This window comes from Chionomys nivalis, chromosome 1 (assembly GCF_950005125.1).
Source record: "Chionomys nivalis chromosome 1, mChiNiv1.1, whole genome shotgun sequence".
Classification (NCBI taxonomy): Eukaryota; Metazoa; Chordata; class Mammalia; order Rodentia; family Cricetidae; genus Chionomys; species Chionomys nivalis.
The window spans coordinates 138,967,702-138,992,765 of NC_080086.1; the positions used below are offsets into that span (position 1 = coordinate 138,967,702).

Consider the following 25,064-nt stretch of genomic DNA (forward strand, 5'->3'; position numbering starts at 1 on the left):
TGGTTGTCTTAATTAACAATTTGAGTTGAGGGAATGACCTCCCTTCTTCCTATGCATCCTCTAGACTGCTTGATATTCTATTTGAGGGGGTATTGTGGGTCAAAACATACGTATTTTTATCCTTTGGTGTTGATACAGAATACATGATTTTATTATGTCTACTAATTTTAGAACTCTTTCCTCATAAGACAAAAGAGTACGGTAATATCCTGTCCTAGCAGAGCGATGGAATGTGTGAATAATAGAATTACAGAAGGAAAACTCTTTGTCCACAAGCCACCATTGCTGGATAAGTTACCTCCTCCTTTCCCCATACTTTCCCATCCCAGCTCACAGCCAATAGCATACTCACAAGCCTAGCTCCAGCCCCCAGGCCTGTGAGCCCTCTTGAATCATGAGTCACTTCTTCTCTTTCCTATAGTCCCTATCATGTGGCTATTTCCACACCCACAGGCTGAACTCCAGGCCCACAGCGCACAAACCACCTCCGTTCACAAGTTGCCTTTGCTTGGCAAGTCGTTTCTTCCCTTCTTCACCTACCACTTCACCTGCTGCCATCTCCACAGCCACGAGCTTAGCTCAAGATTATTGCATCACCTCATCAGAATAGACAATTATATTCCTTCGGGGAAATGGTATGTCCTGCAAAGCTTTGGTGTTCTGGAACACAAAACAATGACTTATCTTTATGCTTCCAGTCTTTGAGTGGGGTGAGCTAGGCTAGACAGGGGCGACAGCAGGATACCTGAGAGGATTTTGGTGAGGGTCCGGTGATGATGGTGTACCAGAGGCCTTGAACCAGACCAGCGAATCTCTGCAATGAGAACTTTGTGGGTGGAACTCATTGGACAAAAGGGTGCACTGTGTGACACACTGCAGCTCCCAGAGCCACTAGGATGAATGAATAGGTGTTGGAAAGATGGACAAATAAGGTGGTTTTGGTATTTTTGTTTTGAGTTGATTTTTTGTGGGTGTGGTTTCTTTTGGGGACATGCTTTGGGGGTGAGAGGAGGATATGAATGGACAGGGAGGTGAGTGGGACTGGGGTGCATGATGTGAAATCAATAAGAATTGTTATAAATAAGAAAAAATATAAAACAACAACAACAAAACCCCACGTGAAATAAGGAGGGAAAGTTGTAGGGGAGGGACTGGAGGAAAGGGGGGATATGCTACCTTCATGTTGGAAGACAAATTATCTATTTGTAAGACTCCCACGGGGAGAGTCTAAAGATGACATATTTAATCCTGTTCTCCCAAATTAATCAAATTGTGATTCTTCAATCATATTCTATATACATGTTATAAGTAATGATAAAAATTAAACACAATTAACAGTAAAGCATGAACACTGGGAGTAAACAATAACGAGGAAAAAGACCTCCGTCACTATTTTGTCTACCATTGTCTGGGTATCTGATGACCATGGCAAAGCCCAGAGCTTACAGGTGGTGCCAGGCAGAACTGTCTCCCAGTGATTCCAGAGTTGTGAGGACTTGCCAGACCACCTCTGAAGACAGAGAAATAGGTACTATGATGGGCCGGACCACACCCGGACCTGGGCTGCTTTCCGAGGTATACAAATTTCCATTCTACCTCTTAAACCTAAGCCTGGGTCAGGATCTGAATAGTTGGGTGTTTGTCACTGGTTCTCTTTGCCCCTCTTTTCCACTTTCCACTGTTGTCTCTTAATTGGATATTGAGGCTGGTGGCAGAGCCTAGCTAATTAGGGCTGCCAGGTTACAGGGGCTAACTCCTACAACTCTGATCTAAACTTTCATGACAGTAGAGGGGACGTTTACATATATGACAAAGGACGGGCATGAAAATCTAAACCCTCCACTTTACTCCATTCTCAGGCCAAAGGTGCGAGTGACCGAAATCTTTGCTCTTCATAATTTTCCATCATGTCACCTTTGGCATTATAGTAATATGTAACTTGCTTGGACTCGGGGGATTACACAATTAGGCTGCTCAATGATTCTTGTGTGTGTGTGTGTGTGTGTGTGTGTTGATTTCGCCAGGGGGCAGAAACATTTTGACACCAAGTACCAATGTTTATTACATGAAAGAAAACTGAAATAAGATATTTCCTTTTAAGAGAAATCATTAAACAGATTTGGTTCTAGGTAAACAGTGCAAAAAACACAGAACCAATAAAGGCTGTGGTTCTGCATTATACATTGTGATTATAGAAATGCGAAGATCTATTTGCTTGGGACCTCTTTGACATCCATGTTATTCTGCGGGTCAATTATGTTAATTACGTGACCATGGAATTCTCTGGTCTATAAAATATTTAGATGATTAATAAGCATTCTTCCATATTAATTCTCATTACCAAAGATGTGCATTTACTCAAAACAAAGAGCATGAAAATAAAACATAACAAAACAAAACCAAGGCCTGTGGCTCCTCCTCCAAGCAACCCCCTCCCGGTGGTGATGAATGGGAGGGACTGTATGCCCCCTCCCTCGGGAGGCTATCCTTTCACTGTTTTAGGCCGTTTTGAAATTCTTTCTTTAGAAGAGATATTTTTTAAAATCAAACGAAGCAGCTGCTGTTCCTGTGAGTGGCACACCACAAGGAGCCGAGGACACGGACGGTCGGCAAGGCTGGGTTGGTGAAAATGCAGTCCGGTTTATGGAGTGTCTGAAGATGCGCTTTTCCCCGGTCTGAGAACCGCTCACACTTTGAATGAACCCATCCATCTTTACAGGCTTTTCCTACCGGAACGGGAGCTTCGCGGGCGAGCGTTTTTTCTCTAGAACCTCTCGGAAGGACATAGCCACCGGAGAGACGACGGTAACTGGGAGACTTTGCGGGTCTGCGGGGCGGTCGGGCGGGCTGCGAGCGGCTGCTGGGAGGGCGTGACGGGCGAAGGCTGGAGGTTCGCGCCGGCTGCCCGCATCCAGATGTGCAAGCCAGTCGCCGCCAGGGAGGCTTCGCCGCGCAGCCCCGGCCTAAACGCCTTGCAGGAGGTTTGTCCCTGCCTGCGCGCCGTGCCCTGAGCTCTTAAGCAGGGAAAGCGCGCGGACATGGGCGAGACCATGTCAAAGAGACTCAAGTTGCACCTCGGAGAGGCGGAGATGGAGGAGCGGGCGTTCCCCAATCCCTTCCCAGACTATGAAGCCGCCGCCTCTGCCGCGGGGCTCGCCGCTGGAGCTGCGGAGGAAACGGGCCGTGCTTGCCCTCTCCCCACCACAGACGACCCGGGCCTGCCTTTCCACCCCAACGGGAAGGTGAGTTGGCTGCCAGGGCCCGCACCAGCGGTTGGGAGGGTGAGGCCACCTCCGCCAATGGTAGCGTCCGGCGGCCACGCCCTGGGGTGCGATGACGTCATCGGCGTGCGTCCCGTCTGGTGTCTGTCCAGCCGAAGAGGTTGGGAAAAGGCGGCTGGGCGATGGGTTCGAGATCTGATAGACATTACTTGGATCTTTTTGCCACTGAAGTACTCTGATGGAACACTTTGTTGTTTCTTGGGACTAAAAAGTGAATTGTTGGTGTTAGTAGATTTTATCACACCTGTCTGTGGGCACGCCCTTACTTGGAGAAAGGCTAAAGTCACACCTTATTCAATCTTTCTAATTAATTTTTTTTTTTTTTTTTTTTTTTGGTTTTTCGAGACAGGGTTACTCTGTAACAGCCCAATCTGTCCTGGAACTAGCTCTTGTAGACAACGCTGGCCTCGAACTCACAGAGATCCTCCTGTCTCTGCCTCCCGAGTGCTGGGATTAAAGGCGTGCCCCACCACCGCCCAGCCTTAATTTTGTTCTTTTAACAATTTCATACATGTATGTAATCCATTCTGGTTGCTCCCACCCCGCTGTCGGCTCCTAACCCCCTCTAAAGCTACCTCCCCTACTAATCGCTTCCTCCACGTTTACATCGTTTGTTTGAGTCTTCCTGGGCTTGACCGTCTGTGTGAATTATCCGTTGGAACCCGGTGGATTCTCTAGGGTACACAACTGAAAACAGAGTCAGCCCGATAGTTCGGCATTATGGGTTAGGGTCCCATGAGCTCCTCCCCATCCATGACTGTTGGGAGGGCCCTTCTTGTGCACAGCCAGTGAAATAATTAGCAATTCAGAGCTCACGATTACATTAACTGTGTCCTATCTTAGAGGCTAGCATTTTCCCGTTCGTCCCTATCTTCTGGCTCTTGCATTTTTTTCTGACATTCTTCCCTAATGTTCCCACATCTTAGAGGGTGTAGTACAAATGGCTTGTTTAGGGCCAAACTTTCATCTGTTACTTGTAGCACCCAAAAGTGCTATGACTGTCTTAAAGCATTATTTATTTATTTTTGAAACAGAATCTCTCTGTGTAGTTCCTGGGTGGCCTGGAATTCCCAGATATCCACGGCCTCTGCCTCCCGAGTGCTGGGATTAAAGACAGGCCCCAGCGTGCTCAGCACATTAGGCTGTTTTTATTTCTAGGAACCTCTAGGTTGATTTCCAAATTTGCTGCACCAGATTACACTCTCCCCGACATTGTAAAAGGACCCCCCTTTCTCCACAACCGTGCTAGCACTTGTTATTTGTATTGGTGATAGGCATTCTGACTGGGGTAAAATGGAATTCTAAGGTAATTTTAATCTGCATGTCACTCTGTGTGTCATTCATTGCGGAGGCTGTTGAACCTTTTTAAAATGTTTGCTATTTGTAGTACTTGTTTTGAGAACTTATTTTTAGAAGTGCATAGGCACCTCTACCTTTTAAAAAAGTCAGTTTGTGGAAGTGTTTTTCCTGCATGTGTACATGCGCATGCCTAATACTGAGGAGGTCAGATGAGGGTGCCGGTTCCTCTGCAAATGCAGTTTTGGACACTTGTGAGCAACTGTGTGATGCTAGAACCAAACCTGGATCCTCTGCAAGAGCAGCAAATGCTCTTCCAATCCTACGTAGCCCTTAAAAAAATATTGTTGTGTGTTTTCTTGGCGTTTAGGGTGTATTTTTTTTGTTTTGTTTTTTAGGTCTTTGTATGTTCCAAACACTAGACACTAATAATTTTTTTGAATGTATAGCTGGAAAAGGTTTTCACCTATTCCATTGGGCTGTCATTGAGATCCACCCCATTTGTTGATTGTGGTCATACTGCCTATGCTGCTGGAGTCCTGTTTGAAAAGTCCTTACCCGTGCCTGCACATTGAAATATATTCCCTACTTTTCCCTCTGATAGTTTTAGAATGTCAAGTCTTATGTTGAGGTGATTTTGTGCAGGAGACAGGTGAAGATCTAGTTTCCTTCTTTTGAAACTTGATACCCAAGATTCCCAGCACTGCCATGACCTGCACAGCTTTAGGACTACCTTGTGGGGCAATTGGGAGGATGGAGAAACAACAGACCTATTACAGAAAAGGCGCTATCTGGAGAACTGTTCTCATCAGCCCAGACTTGGTTCATGTATTATGTAGAGCTTAGTGTGGAGGTGATGTTAGGTCTCAAAGCTGGGACAAAGGCTGAGGTGCCTATTTAACATATCAAAGTGGGCACTGGCCGCCAGATTCTCCCTGTAGCGCTCAGTCCTTACCTGTTACAGGGCCATCCTGGCTGGCATTGTCCACCCTCTACGGCAAACTTCTCAAGCCCAGGGACTGGGCTGCCCTTCCTTATATAATCCAACCATTTTGGTTACCTGGCCCTTTTCAGCTACTCTCTTTTGGACCTCCTGGCTGCTGCACCTGGTTCCCCCCTCTCCCCTCTCTATTCCCCTCCCCTTCTCCCAAATGGTCCAGCTTAGGGTCATATCCACTCTGGGACTCTCCCAGATGTCCCTGTCTCTGACTATGCTCTCCCATGTATCTGTAATAAAAATTTCTCTCCACCATACCTAGGAGCAGTCATGTCCTTTTCTTTCTTTCTTTAGTGGGTTTGTTATATAGAGCTGAGTGAGGAGGTGGGTTTAGCATATGCTGCTGAATGAGGAGGTGGTTGGCTAGTCTTTGTTGGGATTCCCTGCAAGGGAACAATCTGAGGTTGCAGTCATTCAGGGGGGAAGATGTTGATCTTTGCAAATACTGTCAACATCCATTCTTGGAACAGGGAAAGCTTTGCCAGTTCCCTGATTCTGACGTGGGGAAGGGTATGCAGTTTGCATAGTCTGAGTCACTGGAGTCCTTGAAATGGCCATGGTCATGTCAATAATACACACTTCCCGTGGACTTAATCTGCTTCCCACGTGACACCATTTGTTTAAGAAGCCCTCTTTTTTTTCCAGTGAGATTTTGGCATTTTTTTGTTGTTGTCAAAAACAAAACAAAACAAAACAAAAAAAACAAAACAAAAAACAACCGTAAAACTAAAAAACCCAAACAACAATAAGAAACCCAGGTAGAGGAAGTAACATGGTTTTATCCCTGAGTTCTCTGTTATACTCCACTGATCTACATGTTTTGTCTGAGCCCCATGACGTCTCTATTAATATGGCTCTGAGGTAAAACTGAAATCAAGTGTGGTGTTGCCTCCACTAGGATTGGGTTGACTGTCCTGTTTTGTTTGTTTCCATCTGTGCTCTAGCATTACGTTTCCTGTTACTGTAAAGTATTGCTTGACATTTTGATGAGGATTGCATTGAATCTGTAGATTGCTTTTGGCAGGATGGCATTTTCACGATGTTTATTTTCCCAATCCAGATTCATGGGGCGGGTAGTCCCGTTTTCTAGTATCTTCTTTAGTTCCTTTCTTTGGGGCCTTATTAAAGTTTTCACTGTAGAGGTCTTTAGTGTGCTTGTCTAGATTTATTCCTGGGTATTTTGAACATGCATACCTGTGTGTTTATGCATGTGTGTATGTGTTGTGTGTGTGTGTTGTGACTGAGTTTAATTACTTGGTTTCCTTTTCAGTATGTTTGTCGTTGGTGTATAGGAAGGCTACTGATTTTGTGTGTTAGATTTGTATACTGCCACTTTGCCGGAAGTGCTTATCAGCTCTCAAGTGTGTTTTGGTAGAGTCTCTATCGGTCTCTTTTGTGTAGGGTTTCATCATCTGCTAACAGAGGCGCCTTTGGCTTTTCTTATTGGTGTCCCTTTATTTCCTTCTCTGTCACATTACTCCTAGCTAAGAACTCAAGCACTCTGTTGAAGAGGACTGTAGGGCACAGGGATCTTTGTCTTGTTCATGGTTTTTGTGGGAATGCTTTGAGCTTTTCTCATCTGTTAGATGTTGGCTGTATATAGCTTTGAGGTTTAAAAGCCCAGGCCAGAGCCAGTTTCCTTGTTTTTCTGCCTTCTGCCTTTGGATAGGGTGTGAGGTCTCAGCTACTGCTCCAGCACCATGCCTGCCTGTCAAGATCTCTGCTGTAATGAAAACCATACTAACCTTTGAAACTGTGACCAACCCCCAGTTAAATGCTCTTGTAACCAGCCTTAGTCATGATGTCTTTTCACAGCAATAGAACAGTGATGAAGACGGTGTCGTACCCGCACTGTGATTGATTATGAGCCAGAGAAAAAGTGAAACAGAAGTTGTGTTGCTCTTGAAAATGAAAAGGAGACATTAGAAGGGGAAGGGTCAGATAGCAGTGCCTGGCGTAGTAGTTTCTCTCTGTAACACTTTTAGTACTTGACAGCTCTTTACCTGAAATTGCTGTGTCCATCTGGTTCAGAGCTACTGAGTTCCAGGAACTGGTTATGGCAAGTAATCCAGTAGCCGTGAAGGGTAGACGGTTTTTTAACTAGCAGCATCAGTTTTATGTGGTATTTTGTGGTATCAGGGGAGGAAAACTGCACCAGATTTGATAGAGGAAATTAATGTAAAGGATTGCTATGAACTATAATGAGAATGGTGTAATGAGAAATGTCTCATAAGGAGTAAAGAGAACTCTGGAGAATATAGGAATAGCAGGCATGAGGAACAGCCTGTACTGCTAGGACCGAGAGAGCACACAAGGACAAGGCTCTGGGTAGCAGTTATCTGATGCTGGACTATAAATTACCCTGAATTTAGCAACTTTTAAAACACTTATCTCACACAGTGTCTGAAGGTGAGGAATCCAGATCCTCATAATACTGCAATTAGCTGTGTGGTTCTGACTCAGGGCTTGTCACGAAAATGGAGCCGTTCCAGAGCTCAGTAAGGTAAAGATAATCTTACCTCCTTCACACAGTTGTTGGAAGGCCGTGCATACTACCTACTGGCTGATGATTTCAGTTGACTACCTTTTTTCCCTTTTATATTTCTCTCTCTCTCTCTCTCTCTCTCTCTCTCTCTCTCTCTCTCTCTCTCTCTCTGTGTGTGTGTGTGTGTGTGTGTGTACATGCACACACATACACACCGTGGTTCTCTCCTTCCACCATGTGGTTTTTGGGCATTAAATTCAGGTTACTGGGCTTGGCAGCAAGTACCTGTACCAACTTACCCCCTCACCATCCCCAAGGGCTCAGTTTCTCACCACGCAGGTCTTGCCAAGAGCTGCCTTCATGACAGAGCTGCTAGCCTCTCCTGACAGTGAGTGGTCAAGAAGACACAAAATGCTAAAGTGTGTTCTCACAGAATCTCAGACTGAAGAGTAAAGAGGGCCGGTTTTGAAAGACTTGATTAATCTGAAGAAAAGAATGAAATTAGAGAAACTTTTACTTTGTATTTGTAATTTGATCGTCTTGAACTATTGGAAATGGTTTATTTTATGGCTACTTAATTTTCCATAGCTTAAAAAATTTAATGGATTCTCTTCCATTTTAAAAGGTATTTGACATCTTAATTATCTATATTATAAAAATATAAGGAAGCTGGGCAGTGGTGGCGCACGCCTTTAATCCCAGCACTTGGGAGTCAGAGGCAGGCGAATCTCTGTGAGTTTGAGGCCAACCTGGTCTACAAGAGCTAGTTCCAGGATAGGCTCCAAAGCTACAGAGAAACCCTGTGTTGAAAAAAACCAAACCAAACCAAAACGAAACAAAAATATAAGGAAATCAGTGCTTCTCAATTGCCAAGAGAATATAATTTATTCCAGATACACAGATGGGTATGTGAGCCTCTAGCTACCCAAGTGGCTGAAGCAGAAAGATGGCTTGAGCTCAGGAGTTAGAATCCAAGCATGAGAAACTTAAATGAGATTCCATATCTTAAAACCAGAGACATAGAAGTACAAAGTAAACAAGAGTAGTGTGTGGGTGCGGGGATATGGATGGAAGAGTATCATCTATAATCCTTGTCAGAGTGAGGGTTGTGTGTCAAGGGCATCAGTATTAACTGGATACCTGTTAGGAATGCAGCTCTCACCCTAATCTAAGAAACTATGGTCTCTTTAATTATTCTTGTGAGGCACATAGGAAAAAATATTATCTTAAATATTTTTCAAGAACATGACTGGGGTGATTTGTATGCTTAAGAACCACCCGAGTCTATATGCCCATCCCACCTCTGTCCTTTTGATACCATCATGGTGTTGTTGAGTAGGGTTGCAACTGTAATGATTCAGCCACAATATGGCTGATTCTTCCGGGTTCCAGGGCCATGCACCTGCGGACAAGCCCTCAGGCAGAAGTGCATAGGCAGCCCTTAAAAGCTGGAGGCGCCATCTTCAGCCCCCCCCCATCTCTCTCTCATCTGTCTCATTTCTAACCATGTGCCTCTCATACAGTCTTTGCCCTGAGACACTGAGTTGGGGAACCTGTACCCTCTGAATGCAGATCCACAGCTTTGCACTTGACACCATGGTGTGAACTGAAGCTCCCAGAAGGGGAAAAAAGGAAAAGAAATGTGTATTTGGTGCTGGAGGGGGCAAACTAACTGCACCTAGAGAGAAAAGCTGCACCAATATTAAAGATTTTGTCAGGCCAAACGAAATGATTGAATTTCAAGAATTAAGATGTTGCAGACAGGAGACAAATTGTCTTGCCTATTTTCACTCCCTTTGAAAGCTACTTACAGTTCCCATCTGTGTCTGACCTAATAATAACCAGTGACTATCAAAACCTTGCAATAACTTTCACCAGTTTAAAAGCTGAGAATGTCAACAGCATCTGAACTTGATATGGTTTTCCCCGTTTTTGCTATAACCTGCCCACCTATGGCTCCCACTAATGCATTTGTAACTGCTTTGATTTATAACTTCCTCTGTTGTATATCCAATAAAAATATCATGTAACTATTTTCACAGTGGGACATGGTGTTTCGGGGGGACCTGAATCCATGTTCCTGGTCACTCACATTTGGCAACAGAATAAATGCTCTCCCATTCCCTTTGAGGTGAGAACTTTGGTTTTGAATCAGTAGTTATGATTCCCAAATGTGGGGTCCCAAGGACAATCCATTTTCAGTGGAGGAGTTACTGGGCTTGGTGTCTGGGGCCAACGTCTGGCATGCCTCCTCAGTTGGGTACTGGTGAGTTCTGCATGGGGCTCAGCAGTCCCTTGTTTGGTTGGCGGTCCATGTGTTAATTGTGAGATAGTGTAGGATCTCATTGGATACCCTTTGGTTTGCCTTCAAAATGTTCCATTGAAGGAATCCATTTTGTTTGCTTTCTTTGAAAGCCTTTTAGTGTCTGAGCATTCCATTTTTTCCTCCAGCCTTCTGAAATCATTCTTGTTTGATAATTTGCCGGCAGTCTGTTTTTTCCTCTGGACACACCTCCCATATCTAATCTGAAGAAAGGGGAGGCAGGTCTTGAAAAACAGATTGTTATACTAGTTGAATTTGAGAAATGCTTTAATTCAACTCACAGTTATTTTTTAAAGGGAAAATCTAATTAAAGATAACTTGAATTTATGTTTCCCTTAATGAATATTTACTATTGACTTATTTTGCACATTTTAACATGCTGTCTTAGGCAATACAATTTTTAGAAATATCATAAATGGGAAGACTGATTTAATTGGAATTTAAAATCATCTAAAGTAATTAAACTTGGTCATTTACAAAAATTAATAGAACTTATGCAAGTACATCTAAGTTAAAAGATGTTAAATACGGAAGTAATTAAAAATTTTAGAGGATCCATCAGAATTAAAACATTCTAAGAAATCTGTTGTCAAACTCTGCTTCTACCCTTCTCTGATCTTGTTCTTTACTTGTTTATCTCTAAACAAGAAAGTCCTGTGTCAAAGAGAAGGGTTGTTCTGGCTTATTCTTGATAAAACCTAGAAGGAATCCCTGTCTACATGAAAAAGTTCCCATTTGTAATGACAACTCATAACAGGTGATTGACTATTGGGCAGAGATGGTGATCTAATTTAAATAGCAGGTGTTCTGGTTTGCTGTCACGATAAAGCACTCTGATCAAAACAGTTTGGGGAGGAAAGAGTTTGTTTAGCTGGGACTTGCAGGTCACAGTCCATCATTGAAAGAAGTTAAGGTTCCAACAGGCACTTGAAGCAGTAACTATAATGAAACAGCTGCTTGTTAGCTTGTTCTCAGGCTCATGCTTGGCCAGCTTTAATACCTGCCCAGGGAATGGTGCTGCCCACAGTAGGCTAGGCACTTCTGAAGACATGATCTGGTATCTTTCAAGTGAGAGACTCCCTTCTCTGCTGATGTAGACCGGGTCAGATTGCCAGTTAAAGCTGATTATGACAACAAGCTTCAGCTCGGATCCTTTTCCTCCACAAGCTTTCTTATGTTTTAGAAATATGAAATTTCTACTTTGTTTTACTTCATTCTGATGAGAAGGTCTCACTGTGTAGTCTTGACTGACCTGGAACTCACAGAAATCTTATCTGCCCCCTGAATATTGTTAGCGCCATGATTAGTGCCACCACATCCAGATGCTTTGCTTTATTAAAAAGTACATTATAAGTGTGTGAGAGTCCCATACACTACCAATTGAGCTAGCTGGGTATCTTCATGGTAATTGTCTTTGTCATCTTGTATCCTAAGAAAGAACTGAGTAACAAAATCATTTTTTGATAATTACAGATTTTAAAGACTCTTGAGCACTGTGTATTAAGATATGTATATATATGTCTATATATTTGTGTTTTCATATGTGTGTGAATTATAAGCATTTTGGTGCAAGTTTTACTGATGCTTCCTCTTTTGAAAAATAAGTTTTATAAGATGCTTGTATTTGGCAAGCTGCACTAGATACAATTCTAAAACATTAAAGAATAAAAGGTGATTTTACACCTGTTTGAAATCTTATAAAGCTCATCCTAATGTGCCTCATTACATAAAAATATTACTTTTCTATTGAATATATTTGGGATGGCAGCTTACATAAACAGAAAACCCAAAAGTAAGTAAGATACACATATGCATGGTTCTGTTTTTTAGTCGAAATGTGGATTCAAATAAAAGGCCATTGTGTTGGCGGAGGCTGCTCGTTCATTCCCTACCACCCAGATCGGAAATGATCACACAGAAACTGTATTAACTAAAATACTGCTTGACCTATTAGCTTAGGCCTCTTATGAACTAATTCTTACATCTTAAATTAGCCCATTCTTATTATTTTTTATTTTATCACAAGGCTCGTGGTTTACTGGTAAGGTTCTGACTGGCAGCTGGCGTCTTTCCCCTTTGGCGGCTACATGGTGTCTCCTTGTCTCTACTACTCTCTTTATATATATCTGTTTGGATTTCCCGCCTGCTTTACTCTGTTAAGCCATGGCTGAAAGCAGTTTCATTATTTATTTATTTATTTATTTATTTATTTATTTATTTATTTATTTATTATTTATTGAAAAAAAAATTTTCCGCTTCCTCCCCGCCTCCCATTTCCCTCCCCCTCCTCCCGCCCCTCTCCCCCTTCCCCCACTCCTCTTCTCCTCCCTCTCCAGTCCCAGGAGCAGTCAGGGTTCCCTGCCCTGTGGAAAGTCCAAGGTCCTCCCCCATCCATCCAGATCTAGGAAGGTGAACATTCAAACTGTCTAGGCTCCCACAAAGCCAGAACCTGAAACCCCGTGCCATTGTCCTTGGCCTCTCGTCAGCTCTCATTGTCCGCCATGTTCAGAGAGTCCGGTTTTATCCCATGCTTTTTCAGTCACAGTCCAGCTGGCCTTGGTGAGCTCCCAATAGATCGGCCCCACTGTCTCAGTGGGTGGGTGCACCCCTCGTGGTCCTGACTTCGTTTTACATGTTCTCCCTCCTTCTGCTCCTCATTAGGACCTAAGCAGTTTCTTTATTAACCAGTGGTAATAAAACAAAATTCCCAGCATACATCACCTCCCACATCATCATTGAATTTGAAAACAAGAACAGTTTCTAATCGGCCATTATAATATGACTTAACTCTTTAGCATATAATTTAAATTTACTTTAAAAAACCCACACCTCTGCCAACAAATTGTATCTACATTTTGAAACTATTGGATATTTAAGAGGTTATTATAAACTTCCTTAGTTTTTGTTTAAATATAATTATTAAGAAAAATGTTTTATAACCGTTCTAAAGAAAAATAATGAAGAAAAGGAACCATCAAGTAAGGAAAAGATAAAATAAAAGTTCTAAAAATATTTTTAGTAAAGTCTTGGAGAGACTAAGGATACAAGGGATATACCCTAACATAATAAAGGCAATTTACAGAAAGCACATATCCATAGCCAACATCAAAATAAATGGAGAGAAACTCTAAGCATTTCCATTAAAATCAGGAACAAGACTAGGCTGTCCACTCTCTCCATATCTATTTAGTATAGTACTTGATGTCTTGGCTAGAGCAATAAAACAACTGAAGGAGATAGAGGGGATACAGATAGTCAGGAAAGAAGTCAAAGTATCTGTTTTGCAGATGATTCGATAGTATACATAGTGATCCTAAATCTTCCACCAGGAAACTTCTACAGCTGATAAACACGTTCAGCAAAGTAGCAGGATAGAAAATTAATACACAGAAAATCAGTAGCCTTCCTATATACCAAGGACAAATGAACTAATAAAGAAATCAGGGAAGCCACCTTTTACAAAAGCTTCAAAAATGTATTTCTTGGGGGTAACTCTAACAAAACAAGTGAAAAACTGGTATTTATAAACCTTAAGATGTTGAGTACAGAAATTGAAGAAAATATCAGAAGATGGAAAGATCTCTCATGCATATAGAATGATAGGATTAATATAGTAAAAATGATCATATTACTATGGACTCAGAGCAGTCCCCAACGAAATTCCAACACAATTCTTCACAGAACTTGAAAGGATAATTTTCAGCTTCATGTGTAAATATAGAAACAAAACAAAAAACCCTCAAAACCAACAACAACAGCAAACAAATAGAACAGCTAGAACAATCCCAAGTAATAAAAGAACTGATGGAGGTGTTGTCATCCCTGATCTCAAATTGTACTGTGGAGCTATAGTAAAAACAGCACAGTGTTGCAATAGAAACAGACAATGTAGATCACTGGAATTAAAATCCACATACCCGTGTGTTGGGGACCCTTCCCCAACCTCCTTGGTTATGGATGACCCTGGGTAGTGCCGCAGAAATCAGGACACAGGGGATGCAGAGTAGGAGATACAACTGCATACTTTATTGCAAAGCAAGTGCTCTTTTTATAATACTCAAATCATGATTCAAACTAGGTTCCCATAATACATGAAAATAGTTTCATAGACTAGTCACTTGGTTGCAACTAATTTCAAAAGCTTCGTGCCCTAGCTAATCTAATAAAAGCTCAGTGTTATGGGAATAACTCTTGTTGTAAAATAATATGCAGAAACCCCTCATCAGAAGGCAAACCACAACCTAATCAGAGCCTTTGAACTACAGTGCACATCTGTGTTCTCAAGGACTGATCATTGGCAAGGCACCCCACTGGTGGGAGAGGTTTGCCTCCTCCTGACTTGGTTTGCCAAGCCTCTCAGTAGGAATGCTACCTCAAGTCTCCCTTGCACAGAGTTTCTATGCAGTTCAAAACCAGCTCTCTACACCCATGGAGCCAGAATACACACCAGAAAAAAAGACAGACTATTCAGCAAATGGTGCTGGTCAAACTGGATGGCAGCATGTAGAAGAATGCAAATAGATCCACACTTCTCACCCTGTGCAGAACTCAAGTCCAGATGGATCAAAGATCTCAACATAAAGCCAACTATACCGAATCTGATAGAAGAGAAAGTAGTGAATAGTCTTGAACTCACTGGCACAGGAAAGGACTTTCTGAACAGAAGGACATCAATAGTACAGACACTAAGAATAACAATTAATAGACATCATCTCATGAAATTGAAAAGCTACTATATAATAAAGGACATCATCTTTTAGACAAAGTGGCAAGCTACAGAATGGGAAAAGATTTTCTAAATACACGTCAAATAGAGGGCTAAGTATCTAAAAATGTATAAAGAGATTAAAAAATGGACATCAAGAAAACAAATAATGACATTCTGCCATACTCATAGATCTGTTCCTTGCTTAGCCATTAGAGAATCCTCCTCCTGCAGCAGATGGAACCAAATACAGAAATCCACAGACAGACAGCATGCAGAGAGTGAGAGATGTTTTAGGGCTCTCCCCCATCAAATTTCACCCCTTGGGACTCATGGGAACTTCACAGAAGAAGAAATGGAAAGAGTGTAAGAGCCAGAGGGGTTGGAGGACACCAAGAAATCAAGGCCTTTTAGATACAACGTGGGTAGCACACATATAAACTCATGGAAACTGAGGCAGCATGCACAGCCCCCGCATGGGTCTGCACCATATAGGGCCCTAGAAATGAAAGGAGAAGTGGACACATGTAGTTGGTTGCTTTATTCTTTTTACTTTTTACTCTTTTCTCTTTACTCTTGGGGCCTGCCACCAAGCTCCCAAATGAATCACACATAGTCTTATTCTTTCTTATGAATGTCTGGCCTTAGCTTGGTTTGTTTCTAGCCAGATTTTCTTTTTCTTTTTTTTTGAAAATTTAAAAAGACTTTTATGCATACACTGACATAAACACATTAATACAGAGATACATCAGGAATGGCTGTCTGCTAGATTTGCACTCTAATTTTAAACTCCATGCCTTTACGAGGTCTTGCCATTTCTGATCAAGGGAGTGGGGTGACATGGTAAGGAGTCTGACTAGTATTCAAATTATTCACGTTGGTGCCTGTAGCCAGCTTTCCTTAACCTATACATAAGATTATAGTGAATTTTTATATGGGATTACTCAGCCCAAGTGCATGGTGCCATCCCTGAGTAGCTAGCTGGTCATGGATTTATTAGAATGATCAAGCCATGAGGAACAAGCCACTCCTCCATAGTCTCTGTGTCAATTCCTACCTATAGTTTCCTGCCCTGTTTGGGCTCCTGCTCTGATTTTCTCCTGTGATGGACTCTGATGTGGTAGTGTTTCTGACTGTATCACACTGTTATATTACAGTCATAGAAACCCTAACTTAGACAATACATCTAAATATTTGGAGCTGGGATCCAAAGATGAGAAAGAACATGCAATATTTATCCATGTGGGTCTGAGTTAGCTCACTAACTTTAATATTTTCTAGTTCTACCCACTTATCTGCAAATGTCACAATGCCATTTTTATTTATAGCTCAATAGTATTCCATTGTGTATATAGGCCATTTTTATTTATAGCTGGGTAGTATTCCATTGTGTATATAGGCCATTTTTATTTTCCATTCATTAATTTAAGGCCGTTTGGTTTCTTTTCATTCCTTAGCTATTTTAAGTATAGTGGCAATGGACATGGCTAAGCACAGTATCTGTAGAATAGGGTGCTGAGTCCTCGGGGCATATGCCAAGAAGTGGCATAACTGGGTCATATGGGAGATTTATTTTTAGCTTTCTGAGGTTTTTCCACACTTATTTCCAGACTGACTGCATCAGTTTGCACTCCCACCAGCAGTGGCTGAGGGTTCCTGTTTCCCTGCACCCTCTCCAGCATTTGTTGTAGGTGTTTTTGATGGTGTTAACCATACTGCCTAGGGTAAGATGAAATCTCTAAATTGTTTTGATGTACATTTCCATAACTGCTAAGAACAATGAACATGTTAAAGATATTTCTTAGCAGTTTTTCCTTATTCTTCTGAGAACTTTGTTCAGATGCATAGCCCATTTTTCAGTTGTTTACTTTTCTTTTTGTATTCAGAGTTCTTTGTACATTCCTGATATTAATCCTTTGTCAGATGTATAGCTGGCAAAGGGTCTCACACACTTTGTAAGCTCAATTTTTGCTTGCTTGCTTGTTTCCTAAAGAGCCCAGAAGCTTTTTAGTTATATGACGTTCCTCTTGTCAGTTGTCAGCCTTGATTCCTCAGCAGGTAGAGTCCTATTCACAAGTCCTCTCCTGCACCTCTGTCTTGTAAGGTGCTGCCTATGGTGTTTGTTTGTGTGTATGCTCCTGTGTTTGTTTCTTGCCTAGAGGTTAAGCCTTTCAGGTTTCACAGTGAAGTCTTTGATCCATTTGGAGTTTGGTTTGTGCATGGTGATAGATAGGGCCTAATTTCATTTTTCTACTTGTGGACATACAGTCTTCCCAGACCCAGTTTTGGCAGATGCTGTCTTTTCTCCAGTGTATGCTTTTAGCACGTTTGTCAACTATCAGATGACTGTAGTTATGTGTACCCAAGTACTATTTTGTTCTATTGGTCAACATGTTGGTTTTTCTGCAATATCATGGTATTTTTACTATTATAGTTCCATAATTCTGTATCTGGAATGATAATCCCTCCAGCATTGTTCTTCTTGCTCAGGATTGTTTTGAAAGTGCTATGTTTTCCTTGCATTCTCACTGGCATGTGCTATCATTTGCATATTGATTTTGGCATTCTGACTGGTGTAACATGTGATTTTGATTTGCATTTCCCTAGTGGTTAAGGATGTTGAACATTTAAGTGTTTCTAAGTCAGTTGTGTCTCATCTTTGGAGAACTCTGGTTAGTTGAGTATCTCATTTTTAAATTAAGTTGTTTTCTTGATGTTCAGTTTTCTCTATATAGTTTAGATACTAACCTATTAAATGAACAATTGCTAAAGTTATTTTCCCATTCTGTAAGCTGCTGCATTGTCCAAATGCTGTGTAGAAGCTTTTCAACTTTATGAAGTACCATTTATTAGTTATTATTAGTGCCGATGATGTTGGTGTCCTGTTCAGAAAGCCCTTTCGTGTGCTAATGAGTTCAAGACTTTTCCCCACTTTCTCTTCTACCAGGTTCAGTGTATCTGGCCTTATGTTGAGATCTCTGCTCCATCTGAAGTTGAGTTTTGTGCAGGGTGATCAGTAGAAATTCATTTGCATCTTTCTGCATGTAGGTATCCTGTTTGACAAGCAACATTTGTTGAAGATACTGTCTTCTTTTTCCCCAGTGTGTACTTCTGCCTTCTTTATCAAACCTCATGTCTGTTTTTATGCCAATACCATGCTGTTTTTATTACTATATCTCCACAGTAACATTTGAGGTCAGGGATGGCAATACTTCCAGCAGTTCCTTTATTATTCAGGATTGTTTTAGCTGACCTGCATTTTTATGTTTTCCTATGAAGTTGAAAATTATTTTTTAAGTTTCTATGAAAAAATACCTTGGAATTTTTATGGAGACTGGATTGAATTACTAGATTAATTCTACCTATCCCTGCGCACAGGGGGATCTATCCATCCTCTGGTGTCTTCTTCGTGGCTGTCTTTTTGCGCTCAGTTCGCACTTTTTTGTTCTCAGGAATTTGTTAGTTGGTTGTTATTTGTTAGGTCTCATTTCCTCTTTTAGGTGGGTATGTTTGTGATGAAGACTAGGCTGCAGTATAGTTGAGTTGTCATTTTCCATGTTCAGACTGTGTTCAAGGTACCACACTTGTATTACTAGACCTTCCCCTAGGGTAACTTACTGACTCCAGCATTAGGACCCCTAAATGCATGACATCCAGCACATTCTTTTTCTACTTCCTAGAAGTTTCACTCACTGCTAGGAGTTCCTCTGTGATGGTGGTCTCATACTTATATTCTCTTTTTCTAAGAACTGTTCCGGACCAGTGTCCATGTGTTGCTCCATTTCTGCTCTTTATTCCTGATTTGATTTTGGCTCTGCTCTGTGTCTGGGGTTCAACCTTTTTCTGGGAGGTGTTTCTATTTGGAGCTGCATGTGGGTTCATCTTACCTTTCTGAATGAGTTCCTGGCACTTCGGTACCTTTCTGAATGAGTTCCTGGCACTTCTGTAGTCAGTGTGTGTTTGTGCTTTGCGTTCTTTGTGGACTTAGCTTCTTTTGGCATGGTTAGGTGCTATGTGAAATTATGTTGTAGAGAAATTGTTAGGTGTTTACTTGTAGATAGGTGGCTATAGTATAGTCTCAAACGTCAAAGAAACCCTTGTTCAAGGGGCATCAGTCAGTTTGAGCCAGGGGACAGGTTTTCTTCTCATGGGGCTGTTTCAAGGGTGTATGGACTGGGGAGACTCAGGCTGCAGGAAAGCATTTCTGGTCTCATGGGCTTGATCTGATGGTATGTGGGGGCAGTGGGAATTAATAGGTGAGTGGGTGCACTATCTCTGGTCTCACTGGGATTCCCCAAGTGCATGCGTGAGCTCATAGCATACGTCTTAGACCTTGCAGAGGTTGTCCAATGGCATATGGGTTGAAAGAACCTTGAGGGTGTGTGGTGTGCAGTCCGTGACCAAAAGGGGATAGTCTGAGAGTGGGTGGGACAGTAGGAAGCTTTTGTTTGTTTTTTTGTTTTCAGTGTGAGGTGGGGCCTGGCAGAGCCCAGGGTAACCTTGAAATTATGCAATTAAACCTGACATTGAACTCTTTGTCTTTTTGTCTCCACCTCCCAACGACCAGGATTACAGGCAATTGCTACCATGTCTGTAGTGCTTTGGCTGCTATTTTTCTTTAAGAATCATGGCAGGAAGGCATGTCACTGGGAGAGTGAGAGTTTGAGATGGCTTGTCACATTGAGTATGCGGTCACAGACAGAGGGAGAAAAATGCTGGCATTAAGCTGATTCCCTTGTGAACTTAGTCACGGAACCTAGTTCTTGGGTTGGTGCCACGCACACATAGGGTAGGTCTGCTCTCAGTTAAACCTGTTTAGAATTGCCCTCACAGGCACGCTCATTGGTGCCTCTCTTAGATGATTCTAAATCAGTCAAGTTGACAGTGTGAATTAACTATCACCCAGATTTTCCAATGTTCTTCAAATGACCAAAAATGTTTGTCTAGTCAAATAATCTTCTGTTTTTGCTTTCTTTTAGTCTCTGTCTTTGATTTCTAGGAATTATTCTTTATGATATTATTTATGAGTGGTAATCCATATAAGGCATTGTTTCATTAAAACATTAATTCCGAAAAGCCAAAATAGGCTCTGGCCACCTGAGAACCAAATAAGGCCATTTTAGCTATTGTGTCCAGTGCAACTTTCCACTGCTTTCATGAATTTCTCTTCTTATGCAATTAAATTTCTTTCTTTCTTTGATTTTTAGATTGTTTCTAACTTCATAAAGCGTATCCAGACCAAAATCAAAGATCTTCTACAGCAAATGGAAGAGGGTCTGAAGACAGCAGACCCTCATGATTGCTCTGCATATACTGGTTGGACAGGTGAAGTAGTAACCTCTGTTTTCCATTCTGGAACTGTGATGTATACACCGCAACTTGAAATTTTGTCCTATTTTAAAATGGTGACGCTTATACCCTTGAAACTTAGATAGTTTTATCATGAGCTGTTTTGTAGTCTTCTTTCTGAAGAAATACTGTCTGAAGGTTTGATCTTTAACATGTAGTATATTTTTACAACATACCTTATATATAGCTATGCAAATGTGTGACAATAAAAGGCCTACCTATGATTTACTTTGTTGTTTTTGACTTGTTGTTACATTTTTTGTTCTGACAAGTTTTGATGAAATGGCGTCTCTGGTCTCTTTCATAAATGACTACCTGGTTTGTTATGTTTAATTTGATGCAAATAATTATATATATATATATATATATATATATATATATACACACAATTTTAACGATTTATTTATTTGTTTGTTTGTTCATTACATCATTTAAACAAAAGTCATAAAATTCAGGACCAAAAAAGTATGGTCTCAAAATTAACTGCCTTAACTAATTTTATGTTTTTGCTGTTCTAGCACAGGGATTTTTTTCTTCCTGGTTCTCATGATCTATGATGAGGGAGCTCAGATGAGCTACACAGAGTATAGTTTAAGGAATAGCAAATGTTTATGACAGATTAAGGTTGAACGCGTTGTGAAGGGGGTGAATGTGGATGGTGGCATAGGGATCACTCTGTGCTGTAACATTAGTAAAGGGTCTGAGGGAACAGTGCGCAAAGTGGACAGTGTGAGACCTGTTTTAGGTCAGATTTGTACTATTTCTAGAACAGATGGCTCTTTCTGGGGGCCTTTCCCTGTTCAGAGTATTGGCAGTCTATTTGGACAGACTATTGGAGAAGGGGCCGTGGAGCTATTATTGTCCTTTATGAGGGTGTCCGCTAGTAATCCTACTAGGTGTGGGGCTCCTGGAACAAGGTTTTGAGTCTGTTCGTGGCATGACTCAAGTCTCATTCTTTTGATGGATAATTAGTTTTAGACCTTGATTGTACAAGTTCTAGATTAGGAAGTGGTCAGCTCCAATGTGCCCCAGGCCTACAGTATCTAACTGGCTATTTAACACTACCAGGTAGTCAGAACATTTTCGTAGCTGTATGAGTTTTGTAAAAGAAGATAGACCTTGTTCTCTGGAATTATAGTGAAGTCTGATTTACATGCTCATAATTCGCATACAAATTTAGAGACTTTTCTTCTTAGCTTTAAAAAATATTTTTACTTATTCTTTGATAATTTGATACATTTATACAATGTGTTTTGATCATATCTACCCCTCCTACCTTTCTCCAACCTTCCAGGACCCAAAACCCATCTTCCTCTCAACTTTGTGTATTCTTTTATATTATTAATAATAATGATAACCCCCTGAGTCAAATTCATGTTGAGTATGTGTGCATGGGTTAGGGGTCATCCTCTAGGGCAAGGACAGTCTTACCCGAAGCCACCACATCTGCCAAGTGACCCAGGGTGACCCTTCCCATCTATGCTGGAGTTTTGGCTGCTTTAACCATACACAGGTCTTGTGCAGGCAACCACGGCTGTTGGGAGTTGCTGTATGAAACAGCCCACGTCCAGCATTTCACAACCCTTCTCCCCATCCTCTCTTTAGCCTTACGTTCTTCCAGCCTCATCCTCTGTGATGTTTCCTCAGATGTGGAAGGGAGGAGTTTGCTATAGATAACCTGTCTCAAGCTGAACACTGGCAATTACTTATTCTTGGCACTTTGATCAGTTAGGAGTCGCTGCATTAACCACTGTGCTGCAAACGAAATTAGGCCCGTGTCTGTCATCTTGCACGAAAACCAACTTTGAATGGATCAAAGGCCTTAATGTGAGACCTGAAACATTGAAACTGCTAGAAGAAAACATAACCAATACACCACTGAAAACTTGGTCAAAAGACCATGAATGGGAAGTCATAGGCCCTAGAAAGAATTATATTTTTTCACTAAATGGAAATATTTCCAAAGTACCCTATATATTTTTGTTTGTACAAACAGGTCTGTGCTGATGTTAACCTGGATCGAGAAGCTTTTTATTTTGTCTCATTGATCTACACATCTGCTTGTGGACCAGTACCATCATGTTCCGTAATCCCTCCAGCATTATTCTTTTTCTCCAGGATTGTTTTGGCTATCTGTGGTCTTCTGTGGTTTCAGTTGAATTTTAGGATCTTTTTTTTTTTTTTTCTATTTCTGTGGTGAATGAACTAGGAACTGTATTGAATCTGTAAATAGCTTTTAAAAATGATCATTTTCATGATACTAATCCTATAAATCTATGAACATGTCTCTCTCAGCAGTTTGAAGTTTTCTTTCTTTTTTAAAAATTTTTATTCGTTCTTTGTGTCTTTCACATTATGCATCTCAACTCCATTCATTTCCCTCTTTCTTCGTATCCACCCTCTGCCATTGATACTACACCACAACTCTTCAATTTGAACTCTGGCAAATATCCCAAGTATGATCTCTATCCAGTTTGCTATTTTTCCCCTCTGACCTCTAGATCTGAGCCTCTGAAGCCCATGTTGCTCTCAGCACTATTACCTTCTCAGCTCCTGCTAGGATCACCTATTAAGGCCTACTTACAGCATTCAACTGCTTTCCTAATCCAAAGTCCCAATGTCTTCCACATTCCTCTCCTCTCAACCATTGGTTCTCAGGCTTCCTAATGCTGCAACTCTTTAATACAATTTTCCATGTTGTGGTGACCCCAATCATAAATTTATTATTGTTCCTACATCATCACTGTAATTTTGCCACTATGAATCATAATGTAAATATCTGATATTTGAACCCCCTGAAAGGGTTCTTTGATACCCCAAACAGGTCATGACCCATAGGTTGAGAACTGCTGCTCTAAACAATAGCAGGGTCACTATTTCACAGCAATATTCCAGTCCCTAGTACCAACCTCTATCCTAGTTGTTCTCTTGTCAAGATGCACCATAACCAAGACAGCTTATAGAAAGAAGTAGTTACTTGGAGGCTTGCTTATAGTTTCATAGGGTTAGTTCATGGTCATCCTCAGAGGGAGCATGGTGGCAGGCAGCCAGGTATGGCACTAGAGCAGAAGTTGAAAACTTCCATCTTGATCCATAGGCAGGTAGTAGAGAGACAGTGAGATTGGGCCTGGTATGGACTTTTGAAACCTCCAGGTAAACCCCAAGTGACACACCACCTCAACAAGACTACATGTTCTAATCCTTCCCAAACAGTTCTACTAACTGGGTCCAAGCATTCAAACACATTAGCCTATGGAATCCATTCTCATTAAACCCACCACACAGAACTTCTGTCAGCTTACAGATTCTCTCTGGTGATCCATAGAAATTTGTAGCAGGCACACTGTGCAGATGCTCCATAGGGGTTAGGCATAAGTGGAGGTGGTTGTGGTACAAGCCAGATTTGGTGACTCATTGGGGTCAAAGACTCGGAATGCTTAGTGGTCCTAGGGATTCTTGGTAGGTGGGTTTGCAAATTGTTTCTGGGATTTTGTACCTGGAGTTCCGGGTCATATTCACACAGTTCCTAGTACCATGGTGAGTAGGGTGGCTGATAGGTGGTTGAGCAGAATGTGTCTGGGGGTCCTATTTGGAATTCTGGGTTAGAATTCATACAAGAACAGTGCCAGGTCATGCTGTGGATGTGTGACTAGGAAGCAGGTAAAGAAATGGCTCTTTGGTAGCTGCCTGGATTTTCAGGTCAGACTCCAGGAGGTGCCAGAGCTAGGTAGTAGGTTGGTGGATGTTGTAGGGGGAGTTTCTCTGTGTCCCGGCAGTCACTCCCAGATAATCACACAGAGACTTATTATTAATTATAAATGCTTGGCCAATAGTTTAGTCTTGTCTCCAGCCAGGTCTTATAACTTAAATTAACCCATTTCTATTCATCTATGTGCTGCCCCGAGACTCGTTTACCTCATCCATGAACTTCCCAGGTTGCTTCTTCCGTGTCTGGCTCTAGATTCCTCCAACTCCACCCTCCTTCTTCCCAGCATTCTCTCTGACCTGAAAATCCTCTCTAGCAGTCAACCAATCAGCTTTTTATTAACAATGAGAGCAACACATTTTCACAGTGTACCAAAGGATTATTCCACAGCACGAAGGCAGGGGCATGTGTCTGGGAGCCTATCTCTCGAATTATTTTTATGTAGGCAGTTATCACTATAAACTTTCCTCTTAGGACTGCCTTCACCTTGCCCCAGGGAATTTGGTGTGCTTTGTTTTCATTTTTATTCTGTTTTAGAAAAATTTTCTATTTCTTGATTTCTTCAGTGATCCATTTATCATTCAGTATGAGACTGTACTTTTAGTGGTTTCTTGATTTCTTCAGTGATCCATTTATCATTCAGTATGAGACTGTACTTTCGGTGTTTCTGTTGCTGCTGGTATCTGGCTTTACCTCCTTGTAGTCCGTTTGAGTACAGAATGTTATTTCAGTTTTACTGTATTTATCGGGAATTGCTTGTCTTCAAATACAGGGCTGTTTTGGGAAAACATTCCATGGCCTGATGCTGAGAATATATATTCTTCAGTGTTTGGGTGATATGTGTTATAGTTCTGTTTAATTCCAGTGTTTCTCTGTTGTTTTTCTGGATGGCTTGTGTACTGGTGAGAATGGGGTATTGAAA

The 25,064-nt window shown here is 41.5% G+C and overlaps 1 protein-coding gene across 1 annotated transcript in view; it reads left to right on the top strand.

Moving 5' to 3' along the window:
* The first annotated feature begins 2,483 nt into the window (after positions 1 to 2,483).
* The window catches only part of Lancl2 (LanC like glutathione S-transferase 2), a 44,352-nt gene continuing 21,771 nt past the window's right edge, over positions 2,484 to 25,064 (top strand). Inside the window, exons 1-3 of the mRNA XM_057783685.1 lie at positions 2,484 to 2,619; positions 2,720 to 3,242; positions 20,295 to 20,412. Of these exons, the coding sequence (XP_057639668.1) occupies positions 3,039 to 3,242; positions 20,295 to 20,412 (322 nt within the window). The 5' untranslated portion in view covers positions 2,484 to 2,619; positions 2,720 to 3,038. The remainder of the gene's footprint in view (positions 2,620 to 2,719; positions 3,243 to 20,294; positions 20,413 to 25,064) is intronic.